Source organism: Mastomys coucha, unplaced genomic scaffold, assembly GCF_008632895.1.
Source record: "Mastomys coucha isolate ucsf_1 unplaced genomic scaffold, UCSF_Mcou_1 pScaffold21, whole genome shotgun sequence".
Taxonomy (NCBI): domain Eukaryota; kingdom Metazoa; phylum Chordata; class Mammalia; order Rodentia; family Muridae; genus Mastomys; species Mastomys coucha.
Window position 1 is genome coordinate 28,762,737 of NW_022196904.1, and position 27,227 is coordinate 28,789,963.

General features: G+C 45.9%; 1 protein-coding gene across 18 annotated transcripts in view; it reads right to left on the minus strand.

Moving 5' to 3' along the window:
• Nucleotides 1–27,227, minus strand: part of Znf536 (zinc finger protein 536) — a 455,136-nt gene that overhangs the window by 240,968 nt on the left and 186,941 nt on the right. For all 18 annotated transcript variants that reach the window (XM_031386226.1, XM_031386229.1, XM_031386225.1 and 15 more), the window contains exon 4: nt 10,213–12,390. In XM_031386226.1, coding sequence (XP_031242086.1) covers nt 10,213–12,388 — 2,176 coding nt within the window. In that variant the 5' untranslated portion in view covers nt 12,389–12,390. The remainder of the gene's footprint in view (nt 1–10,212; nt 12,391–27,227) is intronic.

Sequence of the window (27,227 nt, forward strand, 5' to 3'; positions counted from 1 at the left end):
GGGAATGAGCTTGCTTTAGGGGACAGTCATAGCAGGAATTTACTTGTGGCAAGAATCTCCAGCACAGAAACGGGCCTCCAGCTGTGGCCTTAGAGGAGCTGCTGGGTGATGCATCTGCAGCCATGGGGATGCCTGCCTGGGACCATAGACTCAACTGCTCTGTACTCAGTTGCACACATGATTGGAACCATCCAGACACAAACATACAAAAAATGTTCACAGAGGTGTTACCTCTCAGAATGAGAAAGCCCAAAACAACTTCTCTGCTCTGTGGATACCACAGATAAGCTGTTTTATACATATTTCCTTTCTTCTCTGTATATTTCCCCACCTCCCACCCTCCAGAGGACATACTTATTCTGAGATGCTCTGAAGGAAAAAGGAAGATATATATATATATATATATATATATATATATATATATATATATATATATATATATATATATATATATATATATATATATATATACAGGCCCATGGTGTTGTGCACATCCAGTTGCAGCACTTGGGAGGCAGAGATAGGAGGTTCTCAGGTTTGAGACTAACCTGGGCTACACAGCAAGATCCTGTCTTGAAACAGCAAACATGAAACAGAAGGGTAGTTATTATAATAGGACTGAAGCCTGCATGCTTAAGAAAGCTTTATTGGAATATCACCATGACCTTTCAGTTACTGGGCAATGAGTATTTACTACAAATACCATGTACTCTGCAGAACCTAATTTGAAACATATACCTTAAGAGAGATTTATTCAGGAATCTGTACCATGTGACCTTTTCACTAACCACATTGTCAGGTACATAAAAGAAAATGGAAAGGCATACATTAAGATCATCTTAGTGGTGAGTCTTGAGTGGTTGTATTTAGAATTCATTTGTTTGCCTGTTTCTATTTTCGAGAGTATTGATTATGGAGACTCCACAGGCCTTGGAATCACCAACAGGTTGGCTTCACACTTGATATCGTCCTGCCTCAGCCTCCTAAATGTTACGTTCACAGGCATGAGCCACCATGCTTAGCTCAAAACAACATTTTTTTAAAGTTATCTGTATCTTCTAAGTACTCAAGGTGATTAAAAGTTAGTTTACAGTAAGAAAAAACAAAAAGCCAGGCGGTGGTGGTGCACGCCTTTAATCCCAGCACTTGGGAGGCAGAGGCAGGCAGATTTCTGAGTTCGAGGCCAGCCTGGTCTACAGAGTGAGTTCCAGGACAGCCAGGACTGTACAGAGAAACCCTGTCTTGAAAAAAGAAAAAGAAAAGAAAAAGAAAAGAAAAGAAAAGAAAGAAAAACCAAAATTGCAGCCCAGGGTAGCGGCCTCTCTCACTCCAGAGCAAGGTCATTTCAGAGGGTTCAGACCGGACTGTGAATGACACAAACCAGGCCAAGGCTCCTCCCTCACCTGGGATTATGAGATCATCCCACAGTCCAGCTGGAGGATCATTTCCACTATTGTGGATAATAAGTAAATAAAACAAAGCAGCTTTATCAAAATCTCAAATATATTTACCGATAAAGACGATACTATATCTGACTTGTTCTTCAAAGGAGAGCGACCACTGTCCACTTTTGATACTGAGCTCAACATAGGCAAGTTGGGAAAGCTTCTCAGGATGACTGGGGACAGCAGAGGGAATCAACATACCACACTCAAAGGCCATGGAGCTTAGAGTGTTGACATGCTGCTTACATGCTGCCTTGATAAAGATAACATTGTGGTAGGACCCTGTCTCCTCATGCATCTGACAGCTTTGAACCTGAATCCAGGCACAAGGAACAAAATGAATGGAGTCTCAGCCAGGGTTCCATTTGTACGCCTCTGTGAGAGAATGAATGCTTTCTTCCATGGACAGTTCTAGGCCCATCCCAGGGAAGCAGGATTTCTGACATATTCACTGCCTCACAAGGGATTGTGAAAAATGGCCCAGATCTTTGGAAGCAGGTGACAAGGTACTATATATAACCAAGGCCACCCACGACACACTTCCTTACACCCTCACTGGAGAGAGCACTCTGCCCAGGCATCCTCAGGGAGAAAGAAGCCCCTCCCACCCTGCCCCACCCCTGCCACATTGTAGTAGTGGGCAGCAGAGCCAAGGAGTCAGCTTGTGCTGTGTCTCTCACTTCTCTCAGACACATGTCACAAGTCACACAAGAGCCCCAAGGGCCCCACAAGAAGCTAAACCCTCACTTTCTCTTGGTAAGGAAAAGGCAAACAGAAGCCAGCTTGAATTGTACCCAGAAGGCTCCCCTTGATTTCAGCACAGCTCCTGGTGAAGCCCCAGCCACCCACCAGGTAGCTACAGACAAAATTTAGACACTTATTGCTTCAGGACACTGGTGTTTCCTTTGAAGATGCAAATCAGGTAAAGAATGGTATCAGACCTGTATACTTTGGCCCCATGTGTCATGAGCCAAGCCACTGAATGCTAGATCCTGCCTCCCCAGAGAATTTAAAGAAAGGCAGAGTTCCATTACATTAATGGGCCTTGTTTTTCCAAGGAGTCTCTATTCTTAGCTAGAACAGTTGAGCAAAGGCAAGAAGTAACATGCAACATCAAATAAACAGGTGGAGAGGCAGCCGGGACAGTAAGTTCCCCCCTGACAAAGCCAGCCTAAGCCAGATCTGCCTCTAGAATTAGCCAGGGCAGTGCAGAGGGAAAGCCCACACTTTAGCTATGCTAGTCCCAGAGTGGGGGCCCTCAGCCTACTCAGGTGCTTGGATGCTCAAGATATGTCCAAGGAAAAAAAAAATCCAAATTCTGCCCAAGTGCTGCTCCTCTGAGCTCCGTGGGGAGGGTCTGTGGCTTTCTGAGAAGGGCCTTCCAGATGGCGCCTAGATGCGGCTGTGCCAGACTCCACAGCTTAAGTAAATGTTGCCACCATCCCATCCTGCCAGAAAAAGGCTAGGGAGACCCTCAGCTCCTCTCAGCTGCAGCCACAATCATTCCTGGGGAGATCAAAGCCCCCACCACCTGCCCACCCACCCTCCGAGCTCACTCCATTCTTCTTGGAGAGCTCTTCTGTGTACTCTCTAGTCACTGCCAGCCGTTTTCCTTCCAGACCATGCTTAGTGCTACAACAAGGGTGGGAAATGCCTGTCAGATACCCACACGGATGGGGGGGACCTGGGAGGGTGACCAGACGACCCCAGGTTTACACATGGCACAAGTTTCAGTGCTGTCACCGTTAGTTAGATGAGTGCCCAGAGCCGACTGTCCATCTCCATGACTGTTTCAAACCCTAACCCTCAACATTTATTTACACACAGCTCCACAGTCAAAACACTTCTCTGACTTCGCAGGCCAAATGGCTCCACACTGTTCTTACAAAGTGGCATCAAGAATGTTGAGTTCTAGCCAGGCAGTGGTGGTGTATGCCTTTAATCCCAGCACTTGTGGGGCAGAGGCAGGTGGATTTCTGAGTTTGAGGCCAGCCTGGTCTACAGACTGAGTTCCAGGACAGCTAGGGCTGCACAGAGAAAAACCCTGTCTCGAAAAACCAAAAAAAAAAAAAAAAAAAAAAAAAAAAGTTGAGTTCTAGCCGGGTGGTGCTGGCACACGACTTTAATCACTCGGTAGGCAGAAGCAGGTGAATCTCTGAGTCTAGCCAGTTCTACAGAGCTGGTTCCAGGACAGTCAGGGGTACACAGAGAAACCCTGTCTTCCTCCCCCCTTTTCCCCACCAAAAAAAAAGTTGAGTTCTCAATGGATTCCACATTTTTCATCTGGAGATCCCCAAGTGTCCGGGGGATTCTAGAGTCTGGAATCAGTGGAGTCTTCCATAGTAAAACTGAGGACTCAAAATTTAGCCTTGTTCCCATGTTCCCCAAAGGCCACATGAAATATGGGCCTCCAAGAGGTAAATTAAGGCTCATTCCAGCCTTCCTTTCCAGAAAATGCACTTCTTATATGCAAGATACAAAGCAACCCAAGGAAGGTAGTCTAAGGCTAGACCACCTGATGACAAGGGGGTGGGGTGAGCAGGAGGACCCCAAGGAGCCTGCAAACAGATGCTGCACCAGTTCAACACATGTAAAGTCAATCTGGTGGGTGGAATTTCCTACTGACCTGAAGACCCCGGGAATGGATGAAAGGCAGGTCTTGAACTCACTATTCTTGCTTCTGGACAAACTTAAATGTGCCCATTTATGAAGCAAATTGCTAATTCTAGCCCCAGCCTACCTAAAGGGGTGGCAGTCAGCCGGGATATGAATTGGAAATTACCATTCAAGCTAATGGGAACCACGCTTCACACGCTTTTCAAAACTGACAGTTTAATTCTTTTGCTTCGTTGTCACTTGCCCTTTGCTCGTCCATGTTTTACTTATGACCATTAATTCCTCAATCGAGTGAGCATCGTTGAGCACCTTGGGTGTCTCAGAGGTCCATGGGCTGGAACATAGCACCCCTTGGGGAGCACCAGGAGGGGAAGAGAGGATCTCTCCAGGGTGCCCAGTCTGCATACAGGTAAGCTGAGTCCATCAAGTGAACTTCAAGCAAACATAGGTCTGAAATCTAATCACCTGTGCCCCAGGTGGTGTCCACAAACTGTAAGAGTGGAGGGGAGGCTGAAGGCCTCCAGAATCTCTTCTGCCATACCGCCCATGTGCAGACTGTCAGAGCTGGGGGCATTTTTCTCTGGCTGGGTTGCTAAGGGACAGCAGCCTGCAGCCTCAAAGGAAGCAGGGCTTACAAGCCCCCGTTCAAGGGGGCCAAGTATGACAGCAGAAGCCCCAGAGTGTCACTATGTGTTTGCAAATAGTTGCTGCTAAACACAAAGCAATGAGAATCCACCTTGGAAAGGGGAAGTTGATTAAAAAGAAGTACTGGGAAGCTTTCAGCTCCCATGGGAGGAAGGAGATGAAGTGACAGCCAGTGACTGTCAGCTGACATCATAACCTGCTCCAGGTAAGTGGATCACCTTAGGACCATGAAGAGCTAAAAACTGAGGGAGGACACCGGGACCTCTGACTCTTGCCCTCTCTGACATTCCCCAGGAGTCTCAGCCAGGGTATCCATCCAGGCAGGAGGCCACCAAATCATCAACTTGGAGGAAGGACCTTGGCTAGCGGCTGCCTGGGCACTGCTTCGGCACACACAGGCTGGTCCTCCGTAAATCTCCACAAACACAGTGGCCGCCTGCACGCGCACCCACGGCGGGGACGGAAGGGCTGCATATGGTGTTTGGCTTTAACAGCTGAGCTTTAAAAAAAAAAAAAAAGTGCAGCTTTTCAACTCCGTGAATCTGGGTCCGGGGTGGGGGTCCGGAGTCAGGGTGGAGAAAAAGAAAAAGCTGACATGCATAGGAGTGAGCCCCCCCACCATGAAATTTTATTATTCAAGGAACCTCATCCTACCTCCTGTTCAAAGGTCCCTTTGCAAAAATGACATGCTACTTCCTGCCTGCAGTCCCTGAGCTTACTCATTTTCAAGTTTCTAAAAACATCTGAAAATGACTTTTTAAAATTGAAAATGAAAGGGTCTCATCTATCTATGAGGGAATGGTACCCATGCTCTCGGGTGGGTTAAACATTCTTAAGGCAGTTTATAAATGGAATGATTGTTCCCCAAAGTTGGGCCCAATGAGAGGTCAGTTGCGGCCATGCCTTGGGAGCATCCTTTAGCTCCCCTCCTGGGGGTAGAACGTGGTGACAAAGGGGGCAGAATGTGGTGGCAAAGAGGGCAGAGCCTAATACCCTCTTAGTTTTCCTGGAATGGCCTCTCAACTTTTGCTTTCTGTTTCCTCTGCTGCTAACGACGGTCTCTGGCTCTGCAGCCAGCTCCCCTCTCCCCCTCCCAGCCCCCTGTTGCTGCAGCCATCCCCGAGCTCCAGTATAAAGTTTGGCTTTTGCAGCAGGAAGCAGCTGGGCCAAGCAACCAGCGAATGATAATGACCTCAGAAATCTGCTGTTCGCTCGGCAACAATAGGGTGCTCAGTCTACTGGAAAATTGTGTTCATCAGCTAACTCTGCTCAGTTACTAATTGACATTGCCAAATATTTTAAGAACAATTGGAATGCACAAGCAAAAAAAAAAAAAAAAAAAAAAAAAAAAAAAAAAAAAAGAAAGAAAGAAAGAAAGAAAGAAAGAAAAAAGAAAAGAAAAAAAGGAAAAGGAAAAATTTTTTAAAAGAAAAGGGGAGACCTTAATCCTCAGACTGAGATTTTTCTTTTCTTTTTGTTTTTAAAAACATCTTTTGAGTGCTTGGATTTGTTTGTGTGGTTATCTTGAATGGGGGCAGGGGAGGTGAATCACAAGAGAGAAGAAGGTGGGAAAGGAAGAAATCCATCATATCACTGTCACCAATGTATTGCAGGGAGGTCTGGATAAAGGCCTTTGATGCAATGGTCAATGGGCCTAGGCGGGATGGATACCCAGCATCTCAGGAATGCATTCTAGCAACAAAAGCAGACCAACCCCCAAGGCTTTTAGCCCAGCTGATCAAATAATCCTTGTCCAACTCAAAATGCTATAGCAGAAGAAGTAGGGGTTAACGATATTTCCATCTTTGTATCTCTCCCTCCCTGGCTTCCATTGATCATGCAACTTTGCTGACTTTATTTAATGAACGGAGGGTCAATGCATTCAATTACCCCCTTCCCACCATCAACACTTCAATTATCCCCTCTCCAAAATGATGGGGGATTCAGAAGGTAACTGCCCTGTTGGATATAATGAACAGTATCGTTTCTTAGTACATTAAGTTTTAATTATACTAAGCATGATTTCCAAAGCAAAATCTGAAGAAACAGAACTTCAGTTGTTTTCTGACTCAGAGCAGAAGCTAGGATACAGTGGTGGCTTGAGAGGAGGTTTTAGGGAAAGATGCGTAGATCAATGTCATCAGACAGAGCCTTTGCAGGCAAGCCAGAGAACCAGGAGGCACCAGAACGGCCGCCCCACTTTTTAAATGTCATAAAAGAGTAAAATTTATAAGCTGACGCTCTCCAAATAGTTTCACTTTGCATTGCACACAGAAGCAAATGACATGTACTATGGTGTGAAATAATAAATGAATCAAACAACAAACAAACAAACAAACAAAAACAACAAAGAGAGATTGGGGGTGGCTGATCTGTGTGGCAAGTCCTGCTGCTTGCTTTCCTGTTAGAAAATATGACCCCGCTGCCTGTCAGAGGTCCTGGTTCTCTCGGTTGATCTTACGCTTGGTTCCCAGCAGTTTGGAGAGGCAAAAGAACAAACACATTTTCTGGTTCACTGGAATCATTTTCACATGTTCACTGATTCAAACATTCTTTTGCTCACATAACAAACAGCTGCATCCCACATTAGCCTAGCCAGTGACAGTCGCCCATCTCGGCAATAACTGTTTGATTGCAAACTTGACCCCTTCTTCGTCTCGGTCTGAGCAAGACATTTTTAAACAGCCACTCGGTTCCCAATCCCCCTTTGCAAAGAATTACATCAGATAACAAAGGACGTCTCTGCCACTCATTGTAAGCCTTCTTCTAGAGATCTATTCTAAGAGGCTCTGCTAAAAAGGTTTTTTTTATGATGAATTCAAAACTACTATCATGTTAAGAGCAGCGATTTATAAAGAAGAATTCATTGGTTAAGATCTGAAAAAATAGTTTCTCAGGCCCTACTGACCCAGTTTTCAACAAAAAAAGAATCAAGCCATGCAAATGAAGTTTTGTGACATTGTTATGCACTCTGAGAAATTTGTAAGGCCGTGTTTTGCAGTTATTTCTTAATAGAAGCTTTAATAAGTACTTTTTTTCCCTTTACTTAAGGGCTTAAATTTTCCCCTCCCCTTCACCTTGCATGTTTCTAGCAGGTAACAATAAAAATACCATTGTGTCAAGAGTTTTATTTAAATGCATCTTTGAACCGCACTTTACACAAGTCACACTTGTTAGAAAGAGGGAAAATGAACCAGATTTGGTGGAGAATCCTAAATCCCAGCAAGACCTGAATGCCCTCAGACACACAGCAGATTTGGGCAGCAGAGTGGGCACGCCATCCATTTCCCCACTTACTCAGAAAATTATGAAAGGGTCTGATTTGAATATGAAGAAAAACAAAGAAGCCAAACCCCAAATGAAAGAATGAGTATTCACTGTAAAATCCTTCACCGAGGAAAATAAAGTGGAGAGCTAATGCCAACCCAAGTATGATTTGCTTTTGACCAAGGTTGCTTCTCTTAACAATAAATAAACAAGTCTGGGGTTCGGTGTGTGGTTGTTTTCTTCCAATAAAGTGTCTGGAGATGGGGAAGCAGCAAGCAGCTGGCTATCACTTGGCCAGAAGGTGATAAAAACATAGTAAATATGTCCTTAACAGAGCTGAACATTTGGTATTGGATTTTATGCTAAGGCTCTCTGCTTTAGCAGGTCTGGGAGAGGGAATGGAATCTGTCAGTGAAAACCACATTGCTCCAGAAACTTAGGGAATCCAGTCTGCTCCCTGACGTCTGCCCCTGACGCAACAGGGGAGAACACACAGTGGAAGAGAGACCCCTTTCCAAGAGGTTGGAAAGAGTCCCTGGAGAGAGCAGAGGGATGCCTGGAGCTCACCCACCCATCTTGGGGACCCATCTTGACAGAGCTCCCACCCACTGGCAGGCAGGACAACTTGGAAACTTCCCTCACAGACAAGGCCCCTCCATGCAGTGTGACCTCATCCTCTTGTGGTCCTCACATCCTTGTTAGACTCTCCTGAAGCATCCCGTCAGTAATAAATCGCCAGCGAGTCCAGGACTCCACGAGCAGACAGTGTGTTTCATGGGTATTTAAGCAGCAGCATTAAGTGCTATCGGAATCTCTGGAATGTGTAGTTCAGATTTATGTGTATTAACAATTCTTTACTGGCTTGTAATAAGCCGACACACACACACACACACACACAAGTGCACACACAGACATACTTTATTCTAGTACTAGTTTTGTTCTAGAACAATTGGAAACTGAAGTGAGAGAGCATCAACAAAATATAATGGCATCTAGTTAGTAACTACAGCAGTGAATCGCCTCTACAGCAGAAATAACAGCCAAATAACAGAACACACACACACACACACACACACACACACACACACACGCACACACACGCACACATGCACATGAGAGAGAGAGAGAGAGAGAGAGAGAGAGAGAGAGAGAGAGAACTTTTAAAAAAATGACCCTCAGCAGCACACTGCCACATCTTTAACAGTGGGCAACGCGATGCCTCGAGGTGCCTCAAACTGTCTTTCATTTTCCAGACTTAATGGCTGATTGCAGAAATCAATGTTGCCATTAGTAACAGGGTATTTGTTATGGCATGATTTCCTCTGTTGTTAGGCAGTAGAATGATTACAGTATTAGCAAGGTGCTTTCTTTATAAAGGGCTGGAGATATAACTTTCAATTTACTATCCATTAGTAAAGGGACTTTGGAAATACAGATGAAGGGAACCTCTTACCTTCTCTTAGGTAGCAATTTTAATTTAGACATCTTAGACTAGTATATTTATGTTTCCTTCCTTCCATTTCTTTTCTTTTTTCCCCCCTCAAACAGGGCCAGGATACTTCAGCATTTCATAGACATTTTTGATGACAGATCTTTCTGCTTTGCTATTTTAGACCCTAGAACTGTATCGCCTGTGCAGCGCAGTGCAGTGGAAGACGCACAGGCATACATCTGTGTTTTCAAACCTCTGCTTGGCTAAAACCATCAGAAGAAAGTGCTGTGGCTTTCGGGGCAGGTGGGCCAGGCTGGAATTTCAGAACCAGGCAGGATGTAGAGGAGGAAGGCTGGGAGAGAACTCTCAAATGAAAGGTTTGTGTGGATACAGTTAAGGGGTTAGGAATGATTACCCTCCACATTTGCATCCATGTCTGGAGCCAAACATCAGCTCCTGGGTTCCAGAGACAAAGCTAAAAACCATGCTAGACTACAAATTGAACTGAACAGCGACAGGGAAGGGCAAATTGAGCCCATCAAAAAGCCTCTATACCATGGGGAACGAGGTTCAGCTGTCTTTTGCTGATAGCCATGGTTCAAGGTTGAAAAGACAGCCCTGTCTTTGGAGTAGGGCATCACCCTGAGGGAAACAGACACTGTCTAGCCTCTAGCCTGCCACATTTTGTGGTCCAGCTACTCTAACCCCAGAACCATCTTAAGGCCTGAGGCCAGTGTGCAGAGAACCAAGGAGTTTCCGGCAGGAGGCAGGGTCCTTCTACTAATTCCCTTTCCTCTTGCCACCTACCTGAGGAAGATGGTGAAGAGGGGTGTGGACTATCCTCTTGGGCGCTTCCGGTTTGCGACAGGCCACCTCCAGCCCCACTCTCCTCAGTCACATTAGAAGAGCCAGGTGTGGTGGAGCGGCTCACTGACTGGGACTCCTGGTCGCTGCCTGAACCTCGCCGCTCCTCTAGGCCCACACCCACGTGCAGAGCGTCCTCGTCACTCTTGCGATCCCGCTTGTGGACTCGAGAATGCACTACCACCTGGTGATAGGTTCGGAAAACACGTCCACAATCCGGGCACTCTGTGGGTTTCTCTTTCATGTTCCCGGGACCCTGCAGGTTGTATTCGAGCGTCTGGTTGAGCCCATGTGACAAAAATTCCCGACTGCCTTCTAGAGGGTCGAGCTTATTTGGCAGGTCTCTCTGATTGCCCACTTTAGTGCTGTGAACCAAATCAGCAGGCATTTTCTGCTTGGAGCCATCTGCTCCCACTAACACGTACTCCCGCTTCTCCTTATCAAACAGAACTCCGGCGTTTGCCAAAGGGTCTTCGTGGTTGCGCGTGAGCTGATGCTCTTTAGATAAGAAGCCGTGTTCCATGGCCATGCCCCTGGCCATGAGCTGCCAGGCCTGATAGCTATTCACAGGGTCCATTTCTGCAGCTTTGGCAGCTGCCTGCAACCGCTCGATACAGCTGGATTTCAGTGGTGGCACGAGGTTGAGGCAGCCCAAGAGGGAGTGCTTGTCCCCCTCGGGGACACTGTGAGCCATACTGGAAATGGGCGACAGTAGCTTTCCCAGAACCTCCTTCTCCTTGGCTGGGAGCTCCCCCTTGCCATAGAGCTGGGAGGGCTCATTCAGGCTGGCTTTGTCCGGGGCCATAAAGCCACTCTGCAGGCAGGAGAGGTACCTAGAGTACAGGTTGGCATGGGCCTCCTGGGACAAACCACCCATGGGCACCGACACCTCAGGCTCAGTGGGGGATTTGTTCTTCACCGACAGTTTGTTGAGGTGGACCTTCATGTGATTCTTCAGGAACCAAGGCTCTTTGAAGCGCCGACCACAGATCTGGCAGCAGTGCTCAAAAGAGTCTTTGTGCTTGCGCATGTGGCCCTTCAGGAACCAGGCCTGGCTGAACACCTGGCCACATACCTCACAGCGGAACTCGTTTGCTGACTGCTCTCCCCCACCATTGGGGCCTTGGCCCTGGGCAGACTCCGCAGTGATATGGGCCTTCTCCACGTGACTGATGAGCTCCTCCTCCTGCGAGGCAGCGAAGTCACACAAGGTGCACTTGTAGGGCTTATGCAAAATGCGGATGTGCCGGTCCAGCTCTTCTCGCTTCTTGAATTTGCCTTTGCAAAAGGTGCATCGGAAGCCCGCAGCAGGGGTCACCGGATCCTCCTGCAAATTGGCCGGCTTGGGGGAAGGTGCCGGGTGGGTTACATCGGGCACGCTATGGTTGGAAGGCAAGGCCAAGTTGCAGGTGGCCAACGGGGCCTGTTGGGCATGTGCCAAGGGCTTGAGATCAGACCTAGGCTGCAGCAGGCTGCCCTTCATTTGCTTGTCCCGCAGGATGGCCCTCTCCTCCAGCTCGTGCAGCAGACGGTTCTCCTCACGTACCCGCCCGCGCCCCTTCCCCAAGTTGCCCAGTTTGTGGGTCCGCAGATGGATCTTGAGGTTTCCTTTTTGGGCCGCTCGGTGGTCGCAGTAGGGGCACTTGAATGGCTTCTCACCGGTGTGAGTGCGCATGTGCAGGGAGAGGATGCTATTGAACCGGAAACGCTTGCCACACAGAGGACACGGGTACTTCCGGTTCTTTCGGGCATCATCCTCAATGTCACTCATCTGAGACATGATTCCTAGGTTCTGCCCATTGAGGAACTGCTGCAGGTCCACACGCCCATTGAGGCTGTTGTCTACATCGCGGCCCAACTGGTTGGCCAGCAGCGCCATTTGGCTGCCCATGGGCTGTCCGCTCATGGGCACGTGGGCCTTCTCCTCAAGGGCTGCAGGTGGCTTCTCCTCTGAGTTGGGCCGCGGGTGCAACTCAGGAAAGGCATGGCTGAGCTGGGAAGTGATCTGATGCAACTTCTGGCTCATGGCATACTGACCATTGAGGACTGGGCCACTCAGATGAGGCTCAGCTTCCGGTGCCGTTGAGGACACTCCAAGGCACAGACTCGCTTCTTCCATCCCTAGAAATAAAAGCAGAGTTTAGTTCTGTGCCAGGTACAGTGACTGGAACAAGCAACAGTATCAGTTGGGGATGGGTGAGGGAGGGGCGGACGTTTGCATTTCATGAACTTACCTACCCATAATAATGCTAAGGAATTATAATCAAAAACAATAATAAAAAGATGAATTATTAAATGTCACTTATGCAATATGGCAGTGTCCTCCAATTTGTTTTGGGAATGGATCGTCTTTCTTGTATTTTCTATTTACAGACTGCAATTATTCGTTCACATTTCAATTATTAATATTTTACTGTTTTCAACACCTAATAACATATCAAGGCTCCGCGTGTTCAACGAATTCTCTTTTCCCTTCACAAAGTTCCTCTACCTGTTGGTTCAGTCCAAAGTTTGTCTTAGAGCAGAGTGGCTTTCACTGAAAGACCAACGGGGCACTTTCTTTTCTGTTTACTATATTTAGTACACTCAATAGGCTAAGATGAAAGAGATCATTTTATGATTTGGCCAAAGGAAAAAAAAACAGAGCCAATACCATGATATTTACTGGTACATAATAAAACAAGATAATGTTTGGGGAAAAAATAAAGTAAAGGACAGGCTTTAGAACAATAAAAGAGATTTTGCTTTAGTCAACAAAAAGTGCAGTAATATCTCATTAAGCTGATTAGTATGCTGCTTAGAAACAGTACTAGGTGCTGTAACACATGATTATAATCATAAAAATCCTTCAGTGTTTGCAAGGAAGCATTAACGAGGTATATTAAATTTTAAGGAGACTGCTAGTAGCAGCTTTGCAAACCTCAGAGATTAAAATTTAACCCTTAGTTATGAAACACTGATTTTTTTTGTCATCTGGTAATTGTGTCCATCCTATACCTGACCTCCTGATGGACTCTTAGTGGACTGTTCAGGCTATTGGTGTTTGGATGGAGGTGGACTTATACAATAGAATAGTTTCTCCCTGTCCTTTGGCTGGCAAGACAGCCGAGCCAGGGACTTTGATTGGCCTTAAAGAGATCTTTTGCAGAACTAGATAAAAACCAATTAAAATCCAGGGACGATGCCATAGGAAGTCTCAACCAAGTTTGAGTGTTTTTAATAACTTTCCCAATATACAGTAATGAGTACAAATTGTACCTGCAGTATGTGTTTTGCAGAAAATTAGAACTCAAAGCTGTTTGTTAAACACAAACACTCAAAGCTAGTCTGTGTAATTGTCTTTAATAGTCCCCTCTGCCCCCTCCACAGCCTGTGCAGAACAGCAAACACCAGACTGTTCTAGGTGGGTCAGAGGGCAGGCTCTCCTCCACATCAAAGTCTGCAGGGTGCTTAACTTGGAAAGCAATGAGCCCATGCCAGGACTCCTTCTATTTTCAAACATGCCTTCCCCCAAAGGAGTCCAGGTTCACTTCCTGCTTTTAGAATGGGTTTGTGTGCATCTCTTTAGAACCCAGTCTTTCAATGTGTTGGCCAGCTAGAAGGCCCAGAGACCTTTTGTGTTTAACCCTAGCCAAAACTGTGGGACCAAGAGACTTCCCCTGGGTAACTTGTAGGGCCAGAGCTATCAACTGTGGGAGAGTACATTCTGCCCAGTAGAGTTTGCTGTCTTCTGGGCTGCCTCCAGACAGACTAGACATCGTGTGACATGGGGGTCTCCAGTGCAAGAGTAACGGCATGAGTCTTGGCAAGATGTGGGTGTTCAGCTCCAGGAAGGAGAGGGACTTCAGTCCAGTGTAGCCCTTGAATGATGGCATGGTCAACTCTATACATGCTTACACATCCTTCCAGAGGCACACTGGAAGCAAAAACAGCTTCCAATTTGTCATCTTCCCTTTTGAAGACTGGTCAGGAGCAAGGTTGTCATGGATATTCTAGAGTTTACTCAACAAACCTGAATACTGTGCACCAGTTTCTATCACTCACTGACAATATACTGATGGGTCTGACTGTCAGGCTCCAGGGAGTCATGACGTCCACTAGTGATCAGAGAGGGACTTACCCAGAAGGTAGCAACTGCAGGCATGAGTGGCCTAGTCTGGGGCCCCTCTGCCCCTTTCAGGCATATCAAGCCATGCTGGCTCCTCTCTTGAGCAAATGTGGATCATGTCCCTGGAACCACATGATAGTACACAGAATTCCACCCTACAGCTCTTGGGAAGTTTGGAGAGATCAATGCCAGTATGACTGGCCTACTTCCAAGGGCTGTCCAGTTGGTCAGCTCAGGAGATGTGAGTCTATTTTCAGGCTGTTGAGGATAGGTGCCAATTCAGCAGAGACAGAGGAGGAGGTTGGGTGTGCAAGCAACAAGGCTCCAATCAGGCTGGACAAGGAGTGTCAAGTTGGAGGCCATGCCCACCTTCACCAACCAGCAACTCAACATGGGTGTCCTGAAGTTGGCCTTGAGTATGGAATGCTTTTATTCTGCTCAGAAGATAACATTCACTGTTGTTGCCACTGTTTGTTTAAATCAACACCATTTTCCTCATGCCATGACTAATGTTTTAATGGAGGGGGAGAAAATGATATTCTAGAATGTGCTTCCCAGTTCTTTAGAACTGACTTCTTGATGTAGGTCTGTCTGAGCTCACCAGGCCCTTTGCACCCACTGTGATGGCGGTTGGTCACCAACTTCTTAACTCCCTTTAATTGGAGTCCTCCTAAAGTTTATACATGTGCTTCTTCCCTGACAGCAGATGTCTGTTATGCAGCAAACCCTCCCTAAGATTCAATTCGCTCATCCTGGGTTCTCTGTCCCCCAGCAAATGGATGAGCAGGGACAGACCCCAGAATCACCACCTATAGGAGCAGCTAGGTCCCAAAGGAGACTCGCCTTCACTTCACCCTCAGCTTTCAAGAACATTACAGTTCAGAAGCTGCAGGTCTAAAACCACCAGAGAACATTACCTCATCGCCATGTTCCTCCCTCTAGTTGTCAATGGGGATCATCCCCAGTCCTTAGCCATCTTTGCTGTCCCTACTAGGGCACTAAGGGACAGATAATGACCTCTTCCTTAAGGATCTAACCCCCACAGAGACTGTGTGATCAGAAGGACCAGCCAGCACCTAGAAGACACTCCTAGGACCCGGGACCCTGAGGTAAGCCTGCATGAAACCTGGGCAGATAGCACCACTGCATTGTAATACTCGGTCAGAGCATATCTCTAAATCCTCAGCTTTCCATGAGCAGAAAGGCCCAGGCTGCTGCTGAGTGTCATTCCAAACCACTGTCTAAGAAGGGGAATGTGAGTTCTTAGAAAGAGTATGAAGTAATTGATGTTCTGTCCCTGGGCCAAAGCAGCCGAGGCAGGACAAGCTGGCCTCAGGCCCATCCTGGGACTCACAAAACCTGGGCCAGCCCCAACTTTTCCATACTTAGCAATCCACAATTCATTTAGGCCCCACCTCAGCCATTCAGCAAGTATTGGTCATAAACCTTCTAATGTACCTGCCTTGTGTGCCAAGGACCATCACAGGGAAGGGATGGGGAAAGTATCTGCAAGGACTGTGTTCAATATTAGGGAGAAATTCTGTATATTTGCATGTGTGTGTGTGTGTGTGTGTGTGTGTGTGTATGTGTATACACGTGCAGTCATGTACCCAAGCATGCACTTCAAGTATGACTGTTGAGCGTCAGGCAGGGATTCCTCAATGGTGGCACTCCAGCAACTCGCATAAATGCATACCGTGGGAAACTAAGGGTCATTTATCCTACTATTAAAGGATTGGATCCAGCTGCTGCTGTAGGCGCTCACAGGACTGGAGGAGGTGGGCTGCCTGTGAGGGCTCCACTGTTCTTATAGAAAGTATTACTACTCATTTCCCTAGCCTTCCAGGGAACGAATGCACTTCCTGTGGGGAACACACTGCTCCCTCACAGGCCACACAACAACTCTCTGACTGTGACCTGTCCCCCAAACCCCATACCCCCTGACAAGCAGGGCAATGGTGCACATCCACACACAATTCTGGACTTTGACATTCACTTTCCAGGGAACACTTTAGCCATGTGGCTAATAGGCTCCATCCTCTATTAGCAGCCTGGCTAGGAGCTCAGCATCCCCACAGTACGAGTTGGGAGCCCACATCAAGAAGTCACAGGCCAACAGGGGACAGACCATGATCCAGGCCTTCAGGCAACTGAGCAAGCAGCCTGACCTTCGGAGTACTATAGCCAACACTTTTTACATGGGTACAACAAAGGAAGTAAACCAATGAACCATATAGCTCAAGAGGAAGATATTTGCCTCACATGCATAAGGCCCTCCATCCCCAGTACCACAACCACACACACAAACAAAATAAAGGTTCAGTATTGGAAATAGCTTGCTCTTGCTCTTCAGCTTGTGGTCCCATCCCTAAGCATAAGATGTGAATCACTAAGCATGGGTTGACTGATGGAAGGAATCAGTGAGTACATAATTACCCAAATCTAGCAAAGACAGACACCTACCCTCACTGAAGATGGCAGTTAGAGGTCATGGAGACTATGCTAACATTCTACCTGGTCCTGACCTACCCTGGATCATAGTGAGGTGCACCCAGGGCATTCAGTGTCATGGTGGATACTGATGAAGAGTCAGGCTGGCAGGTGAGTTTCAGCCACTCCAACATTTCTCACCATGGTGTTGGAAAGTCCAGACTCCATTTCTGAAGACAAGCAGGGGTCTAGGGAAGGCTTCAGAAAACCATGTTTTCTCCTTGAGTTCTGCAATCCCACCATTCACAAGGAAAGGAATGTCAGCTGGTGACACCTGCCATTGGGTCCGGACAATCAGAATGCCTTCTCACCAGCCCCTCACTGCAGGTACCAAGGCCCACTCAGCTGCCTTTAATTGAGCTAATGATTATTTTCATTTTTGCATTACTCCTTTCAAAACTATTTCCTGTGATATCAATGACAAAAGCATTCACTTAACTCTTCCAAGAGGGTCTAATTGTATCTTTCCCTCAAAATGAAATTTAAAACTATCAGGACACCAGAAATGCTGGCAGCCATGAGTTTAAGTAAGTTTTACAAAACAAAACAAAACAAAACAAAACAAAAAACCACACAGTTCCAATTTGTAAGTGTGAGGAGGGGAACCTCATGAATTGTCTCAAAAATATAGATCTTGCCAGTAAGATATAGGAGTTTTATCCTTATACTATGAAAAGGAATGGTTGGAAATAAAATGACTTTCAGAATAACTGTTTTGAGTAGATTTTTTTTAAAAAAATTAAATATTGTTGTCTAGCCAAGCACAACTAAATATTCTATATTTTATCAAAGTGGGTAAAGGGGTTTCCTTGGATACCTTGCAGGACTCCTACACCTGGGTTGCCATGCACAGTTGGGATTTGTTTCCATTAACGGCATGGGAAGATCCAAAAAAGGACTTAGTGTTCAAAAGTAACTCATAGCCTACATTTCTGGAGACATCCATCTCCCCAAAAGTCAAAAGACCCTGGCATTATCCTGTAGCCCACCTTGCTTTCTTCCCCATAAGTTAAGCAATGATTAAGCAAGTTCACCTAAAACACAATGGCTTATTAAATACAATTTTCCCAATTTGTTGATGTTTAACTGTTTAACTAAAGGTTGTTCTAAGCATCATACACCCCTGTTCTGAAGTACAGAACACCAGACTACTGAACCTTCTCGGGGTCATTAAACAGTTGTAAACATTATTACAAAAATAAACCAGAGATTTCATGCTTACATTTTGGCCTAGAGCTTGCTGTGCTAAGCAAGTACATTTTTTTTTCAGCTCTTACAATCAACGCTGGTGACATTTGGGCATCCAAACAAATTACATCACAAATATTACTGAGGTGGGCAGGATACTGAGTGGTTTATTTGCCAGATGATTAATAGATAAACAAGAGGCCAGTATGGGTGACCTGTTCCATTTTTTGACTGATGTGTAGGCAATGTTTTGAGACAGGGCCAGAAATAGTTAAAAATCTCACTGAATATATTAATAAAAACATGATATTCAAATCTGACTGTGGGTGTTAGAAATCATGTGATGGAGGAAGCTAAGTTTGAGCTGAGGGCCACACTCCCAAACTTCCTCGAGTCAAGGCCTTTACTCTCTCAGATGGTGAATGGGACTTGGCTGCGCTGGCATAGCATGGAACAGGAGGCAGCATCCATGATAGTGGACATATGAGAAAGTATGGAAGAGGTAAGAGGAATAAAAAATGCTCTTTCTTTGGGGACGAGATGGTTTTAAATTTTTCAAGAGAAGTCTCTCATATCATTATTATTATTATTATTATTATTATTATTATTATTATTATTGAGTTCTGAGTTGAGCCTAGAACTAGAGACAGACAAGGAATACATCAGATGAGACAAGAGACAAGCCCAAAGAACAGAGAGCACAAACAGATCTGAGCTGGGTTCCAGCTGTTTATACCACACAAAGCCAGAGACAGAAATGAGTGCTAAGGATGGAATTAGAGTATATTAGCTTGTTAAGACTGTGGAGTGTCAGACAGGCAGAGTAAGTTATCAGTAGAAGAACAATAGTCATCACCATCATCATGGCCACCTATTTGTCATGACTACCACCTCTATCACCACTGTTATAGTTTGAATACAAAATTTCAAACACAAACCTACACATTGAATATTTGCTCTCCATTAGTGATATTATTTGGGAGATGGTAGAAACCTTGGAAAGTAGGACCCAACTGGAATAAATAGATCAGTGTTAGCCAGACTTTGAGGATTATGCCTAGTCCCCAGTGCTTTCCTCACTCTTTCTGCGTCTTCATATCCATCATAAGTTGCATAGCCTTTCCCTCTATGTCTTACCACTGCCATGAGGTCATTCATATTCAAATGCACAGGGCCAAAAGGCATAATAAAAAAAAGCCCACTCTGAAAATATAAGTCAAATCTTTACCGCTCTTCAGTTGTTCTCTTTGTTGTTATTTGTTTGTTTATTTGGGTCAAAGAGATAAGAAAGCTAACTGACAAGATTACACTCATCACCATAGACTGTTCACCACCATTACTGTCATCATCAACTGCCTACACGATGAACAGTCTTCAAATAATCTTCTCCTTCCTAAGGAAAGATATGCCAACACTTGCTGAGCATATCACAATTATTGGTTCATGTCAGCCTTACACAACTTTACGTGGTAGGTGCCTACACCATTACAATGGTGAAAAATAAGGAAACTGGAGCTCCAATGATTAAAGTCAACATCTGGAAAGCCTGACTCCAGAGCCCAAGCAAAGACCAATGGGTAGGCTACTTTTAATGTTAACATCACATATATTTTTGTTGCATGGCAGTACTCATGAGCCAGATCCTTCACTCAGTGCGAGGGAGGAAGAAAACCACATCCATGGGCAAGTTTAGACCTGGCCAAGGAACATACATGTAAAGACATGGAAATAGGCAGAAAGACAGTTTTGGGGACTGGTGTTCCAACTTGTCTATTACTTACTGATTTGCAGACCAAAAAAAAAAAAAACAACACAAAAGTTGTTTTAGTCTACTAGCTTCATTCTCCAGGCTCCTTTTCTGGGCCAAAGGGATCTTCCCCTCAATGAGGAAAGTTGCCACCTGAAGAGCTATTAATGAGAATCCAGTTGTGTGTTCTCCTACTGGTGACCTTGTGTACATCCCCAGGCCTCAATTTATAAAACCAACTGATAACAATGGCCTTATTGACTTCTAGGATTCTGAGATGACAAACAAAGACCAAGGTGGCATTTGAGTGATTAACAGCTCTAGCTGTGCAAGAGTCCTATCCAGATACCGACTGACATATTTAGCATCCCTGCCTTAAGATCCAGGAAGCATACTGTGCTAGCTGATCTTTGGCTCTGTGTCCAACACACCCAACATAAACCACTTAAGAAGGTTTATATTGGTTCTTGAGTTCAGAGGGTTCAGTCTACAGCTGCTTGGATCTACATATTTGAACTCTACCACAGGCATATGTGGTAGAGGAGAGCTATTCACCTCATGACAGACAGGAAACAGAGAGAGAAAGGCTCTTGGTAATAATTTACCTCTAAGGATGCACCCCAGTAACTTACTTTTTCTGGTTAGTTCCCAATCCCTAGAGTTCCCAGAACCTCCAAAACAGCACTACCATCTGAGATGCAGAATCAAGTCAGTTCTGTCATGGAGGGGGCTCCCAGGCATGAGTGAGAAGAGCCTGTAGGAAGTGGAGGTGGGACATCCCCTACACGGTTCACAGTTTACCCTTACCTCCCCATAGCTGTCAGCCCCAATCTACCCTCCATGCTCTATCCTGCTTTCCCAAGAAGCCTCCTGTTTTGTGCCCAGGATAGAGTTGGTCACACCATCCTCAGAACCAGCATGCAGTCAGCCATAGGAGGTCATGTGGTCTCTCTTCCTCTGCTGGAGCTGAGGAGGGGGCATCCTATCCTAACCAAGCATTCTGCAGCTCTAAGACAACCTGGGCCCAGGAAGACTTCCCTCAGCTGACTATTCACCTCCATGCCCAACAGGTAATGGTACCCAGAGCATCTAAGAAGGGAACAGCAAAAACCAGTCCTGTGACACAGCACTATGATACCCATGTTCCCAAGGATGAGGTAGGAGGACCATTAGTTCAAATCATTCCTGGGCTATAGAGTGAATTCAAAGGCTACCTGGACAACTGAGTGAATCAATGACTCAAAGTAAAATGTGAAAAACAAAGGGCTGGGGATGTAGTTCAAAGGTAGACAGACATATTCGCTTAGCACGCACGAGGCTCTACATTTAATCTACAGCACTAAAAGGTTAAAAAATGGGGGAAGGAGGAGTCTGTGAGCAACAGCCCAGTCCCCACCTACCAAAATCCAAAGCCCTGCTTTGACTCTCCTCAATGAAATAATTGAGGAAGGGAATTGTGCCCTTGTTCTCTGAAATTGATGTTATCTCAGTGCGTTCATGTCCAGTATAGAAATCAGGAAGAATAGATGGGAGGAGAGGGGAAGGGAGAGAAGAGGAAGGAAAAGACAGTAGAGGAGGGTGGAAGGGAGCAGAGGAAAAGGAAGTGAGGGAAGAGGAAGACAAGGCAGGCAGAGGTGGGGATGAAGACAGGAGGGGAAGAAAGTAGAAAGGAGAGAAAGATGGAAAAGAGGAGAGAAGAAGAAGAGAGGAAAGAGACCAGGAGAGTAGAAGAAGAGAAAAAAGTGGGGATGAGAGAGGAGAGGAGCAGAGAGGAAGAGAGAAGAGCAGCCCTGCCTCCCACATGCCTTTAAGGACAGCCTTCCCTTTGCCAGGATAGTGTGAAACTGGAGAAGACAGCAGCAGTTGTCAGATGCTTATTGATTGTTCCCATCTTGCTGGCTTTCTCAGCTCCCCTTTTAAACAGAGCTGGTCATGGCAGGAAGTTAGCTATTTAATCCCCTATTAACCTGCCTTGGCTCCCTGCTCTGCCTGTGGCCTTGGAGGGAAGCATTCTCCTCCACTCCCAGCCAGCACTCTGGAAACAAGGTGGCTAGCAGGTGTACCAGTGAACAATGCTTCCTGCCCCACGGGCTCCAGGGAGCCGGACCCTTCTCACCTGTACCCTTCACCCTGCATTAAAGCCATTGACATCTGAGCAGTCTAGGATAGAATTCCAGGTTGACAGAATTCTTTTCGTTTTACCAAAGCCTCAGATTGGATTCAGCCTGAAGCTAAACATAATGGAAAATGTCTACATGTCCTGTTGACCGAAGGAGGACCAGTTCTGAAGAGGTTGGCCCAAGCAGATTTGTTCATAGGGCACTTATAAAAGACAAGAGCTCAGATATGTACCATCTCTTAAACATGTGTCATTGTTGCTGAATGTAACACCTGTGTATATCCTAAGTGTCCCCCTGATTGTAGCAGCAGGCAAGACCAAAGTCCTTTTTGGCCATTGGGTGCCCAGTTCAACACGCTTCACTTCTGCTACCCAGTGGATCACCAGGCCAATCTGACATGGCCTTTGCTGGGCTGATAGGAGACTGAAGAAGGTCATTGATGGAAAAGTTCCTGGAAGGGGGAGTGGCACAGAGCAGGTACATTGCAAAGGCTACAGCTGCTAACCTCCTCCTCTTCCTCCTCCCCCAGCATCTCCTCCTCTTGTTCCTCTCCTTCCATTCCTCCTCTACCTCCTCCTCCTCCCCCAGCATCTCCTCCTCTTGTTCCTCTCCTCCCAATCCTCCTCTTCCTCCTCCTATATATACACCTTGCACCTCAACATGACAGGGATTTGATCTCCTTACAGCCACACTCACCCCTGCACTGAGCCACACATTCTGGAACTCTAACAATCACAAGCATACATGGTTGCCAAGGGGTTAACATGCTTACCTCCCTTATTTTTAAAAGTGTTTTCAACTAATGAGAAAAAGCCGAACTTCTCCATTTGAAGCCTAGACAAAAGCTATGGGACCAGGCAATTCACAAGAGACATGGAGTTTGGCTAATGACCATAAAAATGTCATTCCAGACTAGAAAGCAAAGAGCCTCAAAACAAAGGCCAGTTCCATTTACAATCACCATGTTAAGGATCACACTCAAACTTTTAAGTTTCCCTCACAGAGTCACACACACCCAGAGTAGATCTGGGAAGAAAGAATGTGGCTTCTGACACTAGGCCTAGGACCCGAGACACTGTCTTTTCTGTGACACAATGAGGACATACAGGAACCATAATATTTCTTCCAAAACTAGAACCTCTGAGCTGTTAAGGTCATACCACAGAAGACAGACTAAGAGGTGAATGCTTGAAAGTTCTCCCAAGTATATGGCGAAATCAAAGGTAACAAAGGAAGTCGTGGTGTCAGAACATGGGGTCTACTTTCCTCAGAGCAGCCTGTAAGAAAGCATGTGGCACTCATTCCCCAGGAAACTATCCTTCTGTGGCTCACCAGCCCCAAACATCCTTGCTTCTCCAATATCCACGAGATGTCTCCATTTAATCTTGGTAGTCAAAAATCAAAAGTTGATACTTCCTGATGTACATCTAAGAAGAGTTCATGTCAAAGACTTTCAGAAAATAGTCACTTTTGTTATTAGCCAGTTCCACTTCCTATCCCTCTTTCCTACACTCTTCCTGCCTGGCAATCACTTGCCATGTATGGTAGCTATGTGTACCCCTTCCTCAGAGATGGTCCCTGAAGATCTTAGATAAAAATAGCAGAGCTGGAGAAGTCTCAGATACTACTTAGCTCCTAGTCACTTTAAATGCTTTTTACATGTAGGTAATCTGAGGTCAGAAGCTAGGATAACACATCTAAGTTTATACAGTAAGTTAGTAGCCATGTGTATATATCAACCACTTCCATTGGCTACATGTGTATGTGTCTACCACTTCCATTGGTTACATGTGCATGTATGTGTATGTCTAAACCACTTCCATTGGCTACATGTGTATGTGTCTACCACTTCCATTGGTTACATGTGTATGTATGTGTATGTCTAAACCACTTCCATTGGCTACATGTGTATGTGTCCGCCACTTCCATTGGTTACATGTGTATGTATGTGTATGTCTAAACCACTTCCATTGGCTACATGTGTATGTGTCCGCCACTTCATTAGTTAGTTCCTAAGTACTCAGAAATACTAAGAGATGCTAAGTAGATGAAGAGATGGTGGAAAGGTGAGTGGATGTATGAATGGGTGAGTGGCTGTAGGCATAAGTGGATAGATAGGTGGATGGATGAACAAATGAAAGTGTGACTGGATGGATGGTTGGATGGATGAACAAATGGTTAAGGGAACTGATAGATGAATAGATGAATAGGAGAGTAGATGAGTGAGTGGATGAATGAGTAGATGAATTGATGGATGAATGGATGGATAAATAAGTGGGTTGGTGAAAGGATAGAAGGATGGATAGATGAATGGATGAATGAGCCAATGAATAAAAGGAAGCCTTGCTAAAGCATGGAGAGATGGATGTCCATTCATAAATTCCTGGTGGCTTTACTTCTCAGCTACCAAATGAGTCTAGCTGCCATAGAAATATGTCCATAACACACCTCCCTCCACTGAATTTCAAGCACATCACCTTTCTTTTTCTCAGAATTCTTTCTCCAGATAGACAACATTTAGGTCCTTTGTCCTATGATGTCCTGTGTATAGTGACTCACAGGGTTTAGAAAATCAGTTCATCCGTCTCCTGCTGTCTCCCTGGACCTCTGCAGAGACCAAGAATGATGTGTATGCTCATGAAACAGCCTCAGACCTTGAGTCCCCACCATCCTCTGGCATGTGACTCTCCCAGGATGCACTAAGAAGAAGATGTCTAGAGGCTGCTACCAATGGACCTAAGATTGAAGATTTTCCAGAGACAGGTTCTTCAAGTTGTCCCTGTAGATACCCCATCTGGAAGCCTAGCTCAGGGGACTGGCCTGAATATTTCCCTTGTTCTTGGTGTATTTGTTTTGTATCATGTTACAGCAGGCTGATGTAATGTAATGTGACAACCCCCGACCCGTGAAATACATGAGTCAGAATACCCCATAAATTTAAAGAGATATAGTTCTTTTTCAGAAGTGGCTAATTATAAACAGCAGAAATTTTAGTGCTGTTAGAGTAGATAGCAGGTTTTTATTAATCAGGGTATTTTGTAACTCAAGTTCTTCATATTCATATTGGGAAGCCAATCTCTACCTATTTGTTGCTTCCTTGGAGGATGCAAAAATACTACCAAGCAGATCACCTTTGTGGGGCTCCCAGGTCACACTTGGCTGGCACTAGGTACTAGCCAAGACCCCTCACAGTTCTGATGGAAGGAAGCTTATTACTGTAGCCAACTGCCTTCCTGGGAGAGCTCTCTGGAAACACCATCCCAGGCTCCAGGCTCCTGGCCGTGTCTGGGAGTTTCTGTATATGAGTGTCCACAGTAATGGTGAGCACAGTAAACTGAATGCAGGCTCCTCAGTCCACTGTAGGGGACTGAACAGGCCCTTACTCCCCCACCACAGTTGTGTGCCAAAGAGCCCACATAGTCTTCTCCCTTCTCCTCAACCTCACAGCTAAACCAAACATAGTCCCCAGGTTGACTGTTGAATCAGTTGCTGATAGTCAAAAAATTCCATTGCCCTGCCTTAGGCAATTGGGTCAAGGCTCAGCACGTGACCTAATTCATGCCAACAAGAGTAGGAACTAAGGAAGTTGTGAGGTTCTGTTGCTCTTAGTGAGATCTGGAGCTACAGCAGCCATTGTTTTTTAAATATATATAGAAGTGTGTACTGTGGTCTCCACAGTGATGCGTATAGCACTGGAGTTCAGAGCCACTGCTGAGGAACTAAAGGAGATAAATTTGGATTTCTGGGTCAAATAGTACCTGAAGCTGACACATACATACTACACACTCATATAAATCAACACAGCCTGCTGCTGGTCTTGGGTTGGACATTCTGTCATGCAGTAGTGGAGCTGTGGAGTCCTGATGGATTAATATAAGAAGCACCCTAATTATTAACATATATAGCAGCTTCTACTCTGCCTTCAGCCCTCTCCCTACCCCCAATTCACCACCATCTTTGTTCTCTTCCACTGTGCTCATACAAACCCAGCACAGCTTGTGCACGAGAGTCTCTGTGCACACTCTGAGGGGTCCAGCCATGTGCCACCTTGGGTTTTTCCAAGTGTTTCTGGTTTATGACATGGTAAAAGAAATGGTATACCTTGTCCTATGTGCCTGGGCCACAGAAGGCACAAACAACAAGTATACATTGCTCCAGGCTGGAGAGATGTTCCAGCATTTAAGAGTGCTTGCTGCTCTTCTAGAGGATCAGACCCCAGTTCCCAGCACCCACATCAGACTGCTCATAACCACCTGTAACTCCAGCTCAGGGGAAGCAATGCCCCCTTTGACTTCCACAAGCACTGCTCTTGCATACACATACCTACCCACAGACGCACCATTTTAAACTTAAACGGTATCACCATTAGCCACAGGATCTGAATCCCACAGCAGGGTATACCTCCCAAGGTTTCACTTCAAGGAAGCATGCTGCTGGTGCCACTGGTGTCCAACAGTCCTCTGGAGTCTATAACGGTCTCCCTGATCAGTACATGTCAATCTTCCTCCCCTCTCACCATCTGAGGTAACATCTTCAGATCTCTAACCACATCTCTGTCTTGAGATGCCCCTTGGCTTCTCTAGACCCAAAAGATGGCCCTGCTGTCCACTCTGAGAACCCCACATGCTCAACAGGCTTCGTTATCGATAAATGTGTACAGCCAGGTGAAAGCACCTCCTGAGTGTTGCCTGTGCACAGGTGTTACAGGTACCTCTTGCTTCTCCTGCCACTGTGCACTCTAAAGAATGCTCCCTTATTCTCTTTTTTGTACAGTAAGATCAATAAAGGCCAGGGGTGCACTCAGAGGACTGGAACCAACCCAGTGTTCTGCTCTCAGTTCAGGCTATGTGTAAGAGACTAAGAACAAGTGGCTTGGAACACATAGAATATTAAGAGGAGGATAAAAGTGAGCTGCAGTCAGGCCCCATGGACAGATGCTGTGTTTTCATACCAACAACATGCAATCCTTGCATGCAAGGGCAACTCCAGGATCTGCACACTGCCATCAACCTACATGCAACTGCCTGTTCTGGAAGACGTGTCTTCACATCTCTTTTTCCAGAAGCCAGCTTGGCCCTAGCATAGAGCCTGTGATGCCTGCATCTGGGTCCATGTTTCAGCTTCTCTGCCTGCCCACCTGTCCCTCACCTCTCTGACCCATTCTCCTCCACAACTGCTGCAGCTACAAGCTTTGACCTCATGAAGTCTCAGGAGCGTGGCCTACCATAATGTGCCCTTCATGCAGAGTGGACAGGTTCTTGGAAATCAGAGATAGACTGAGAAGATCATATAGAGGCTGCCCCCA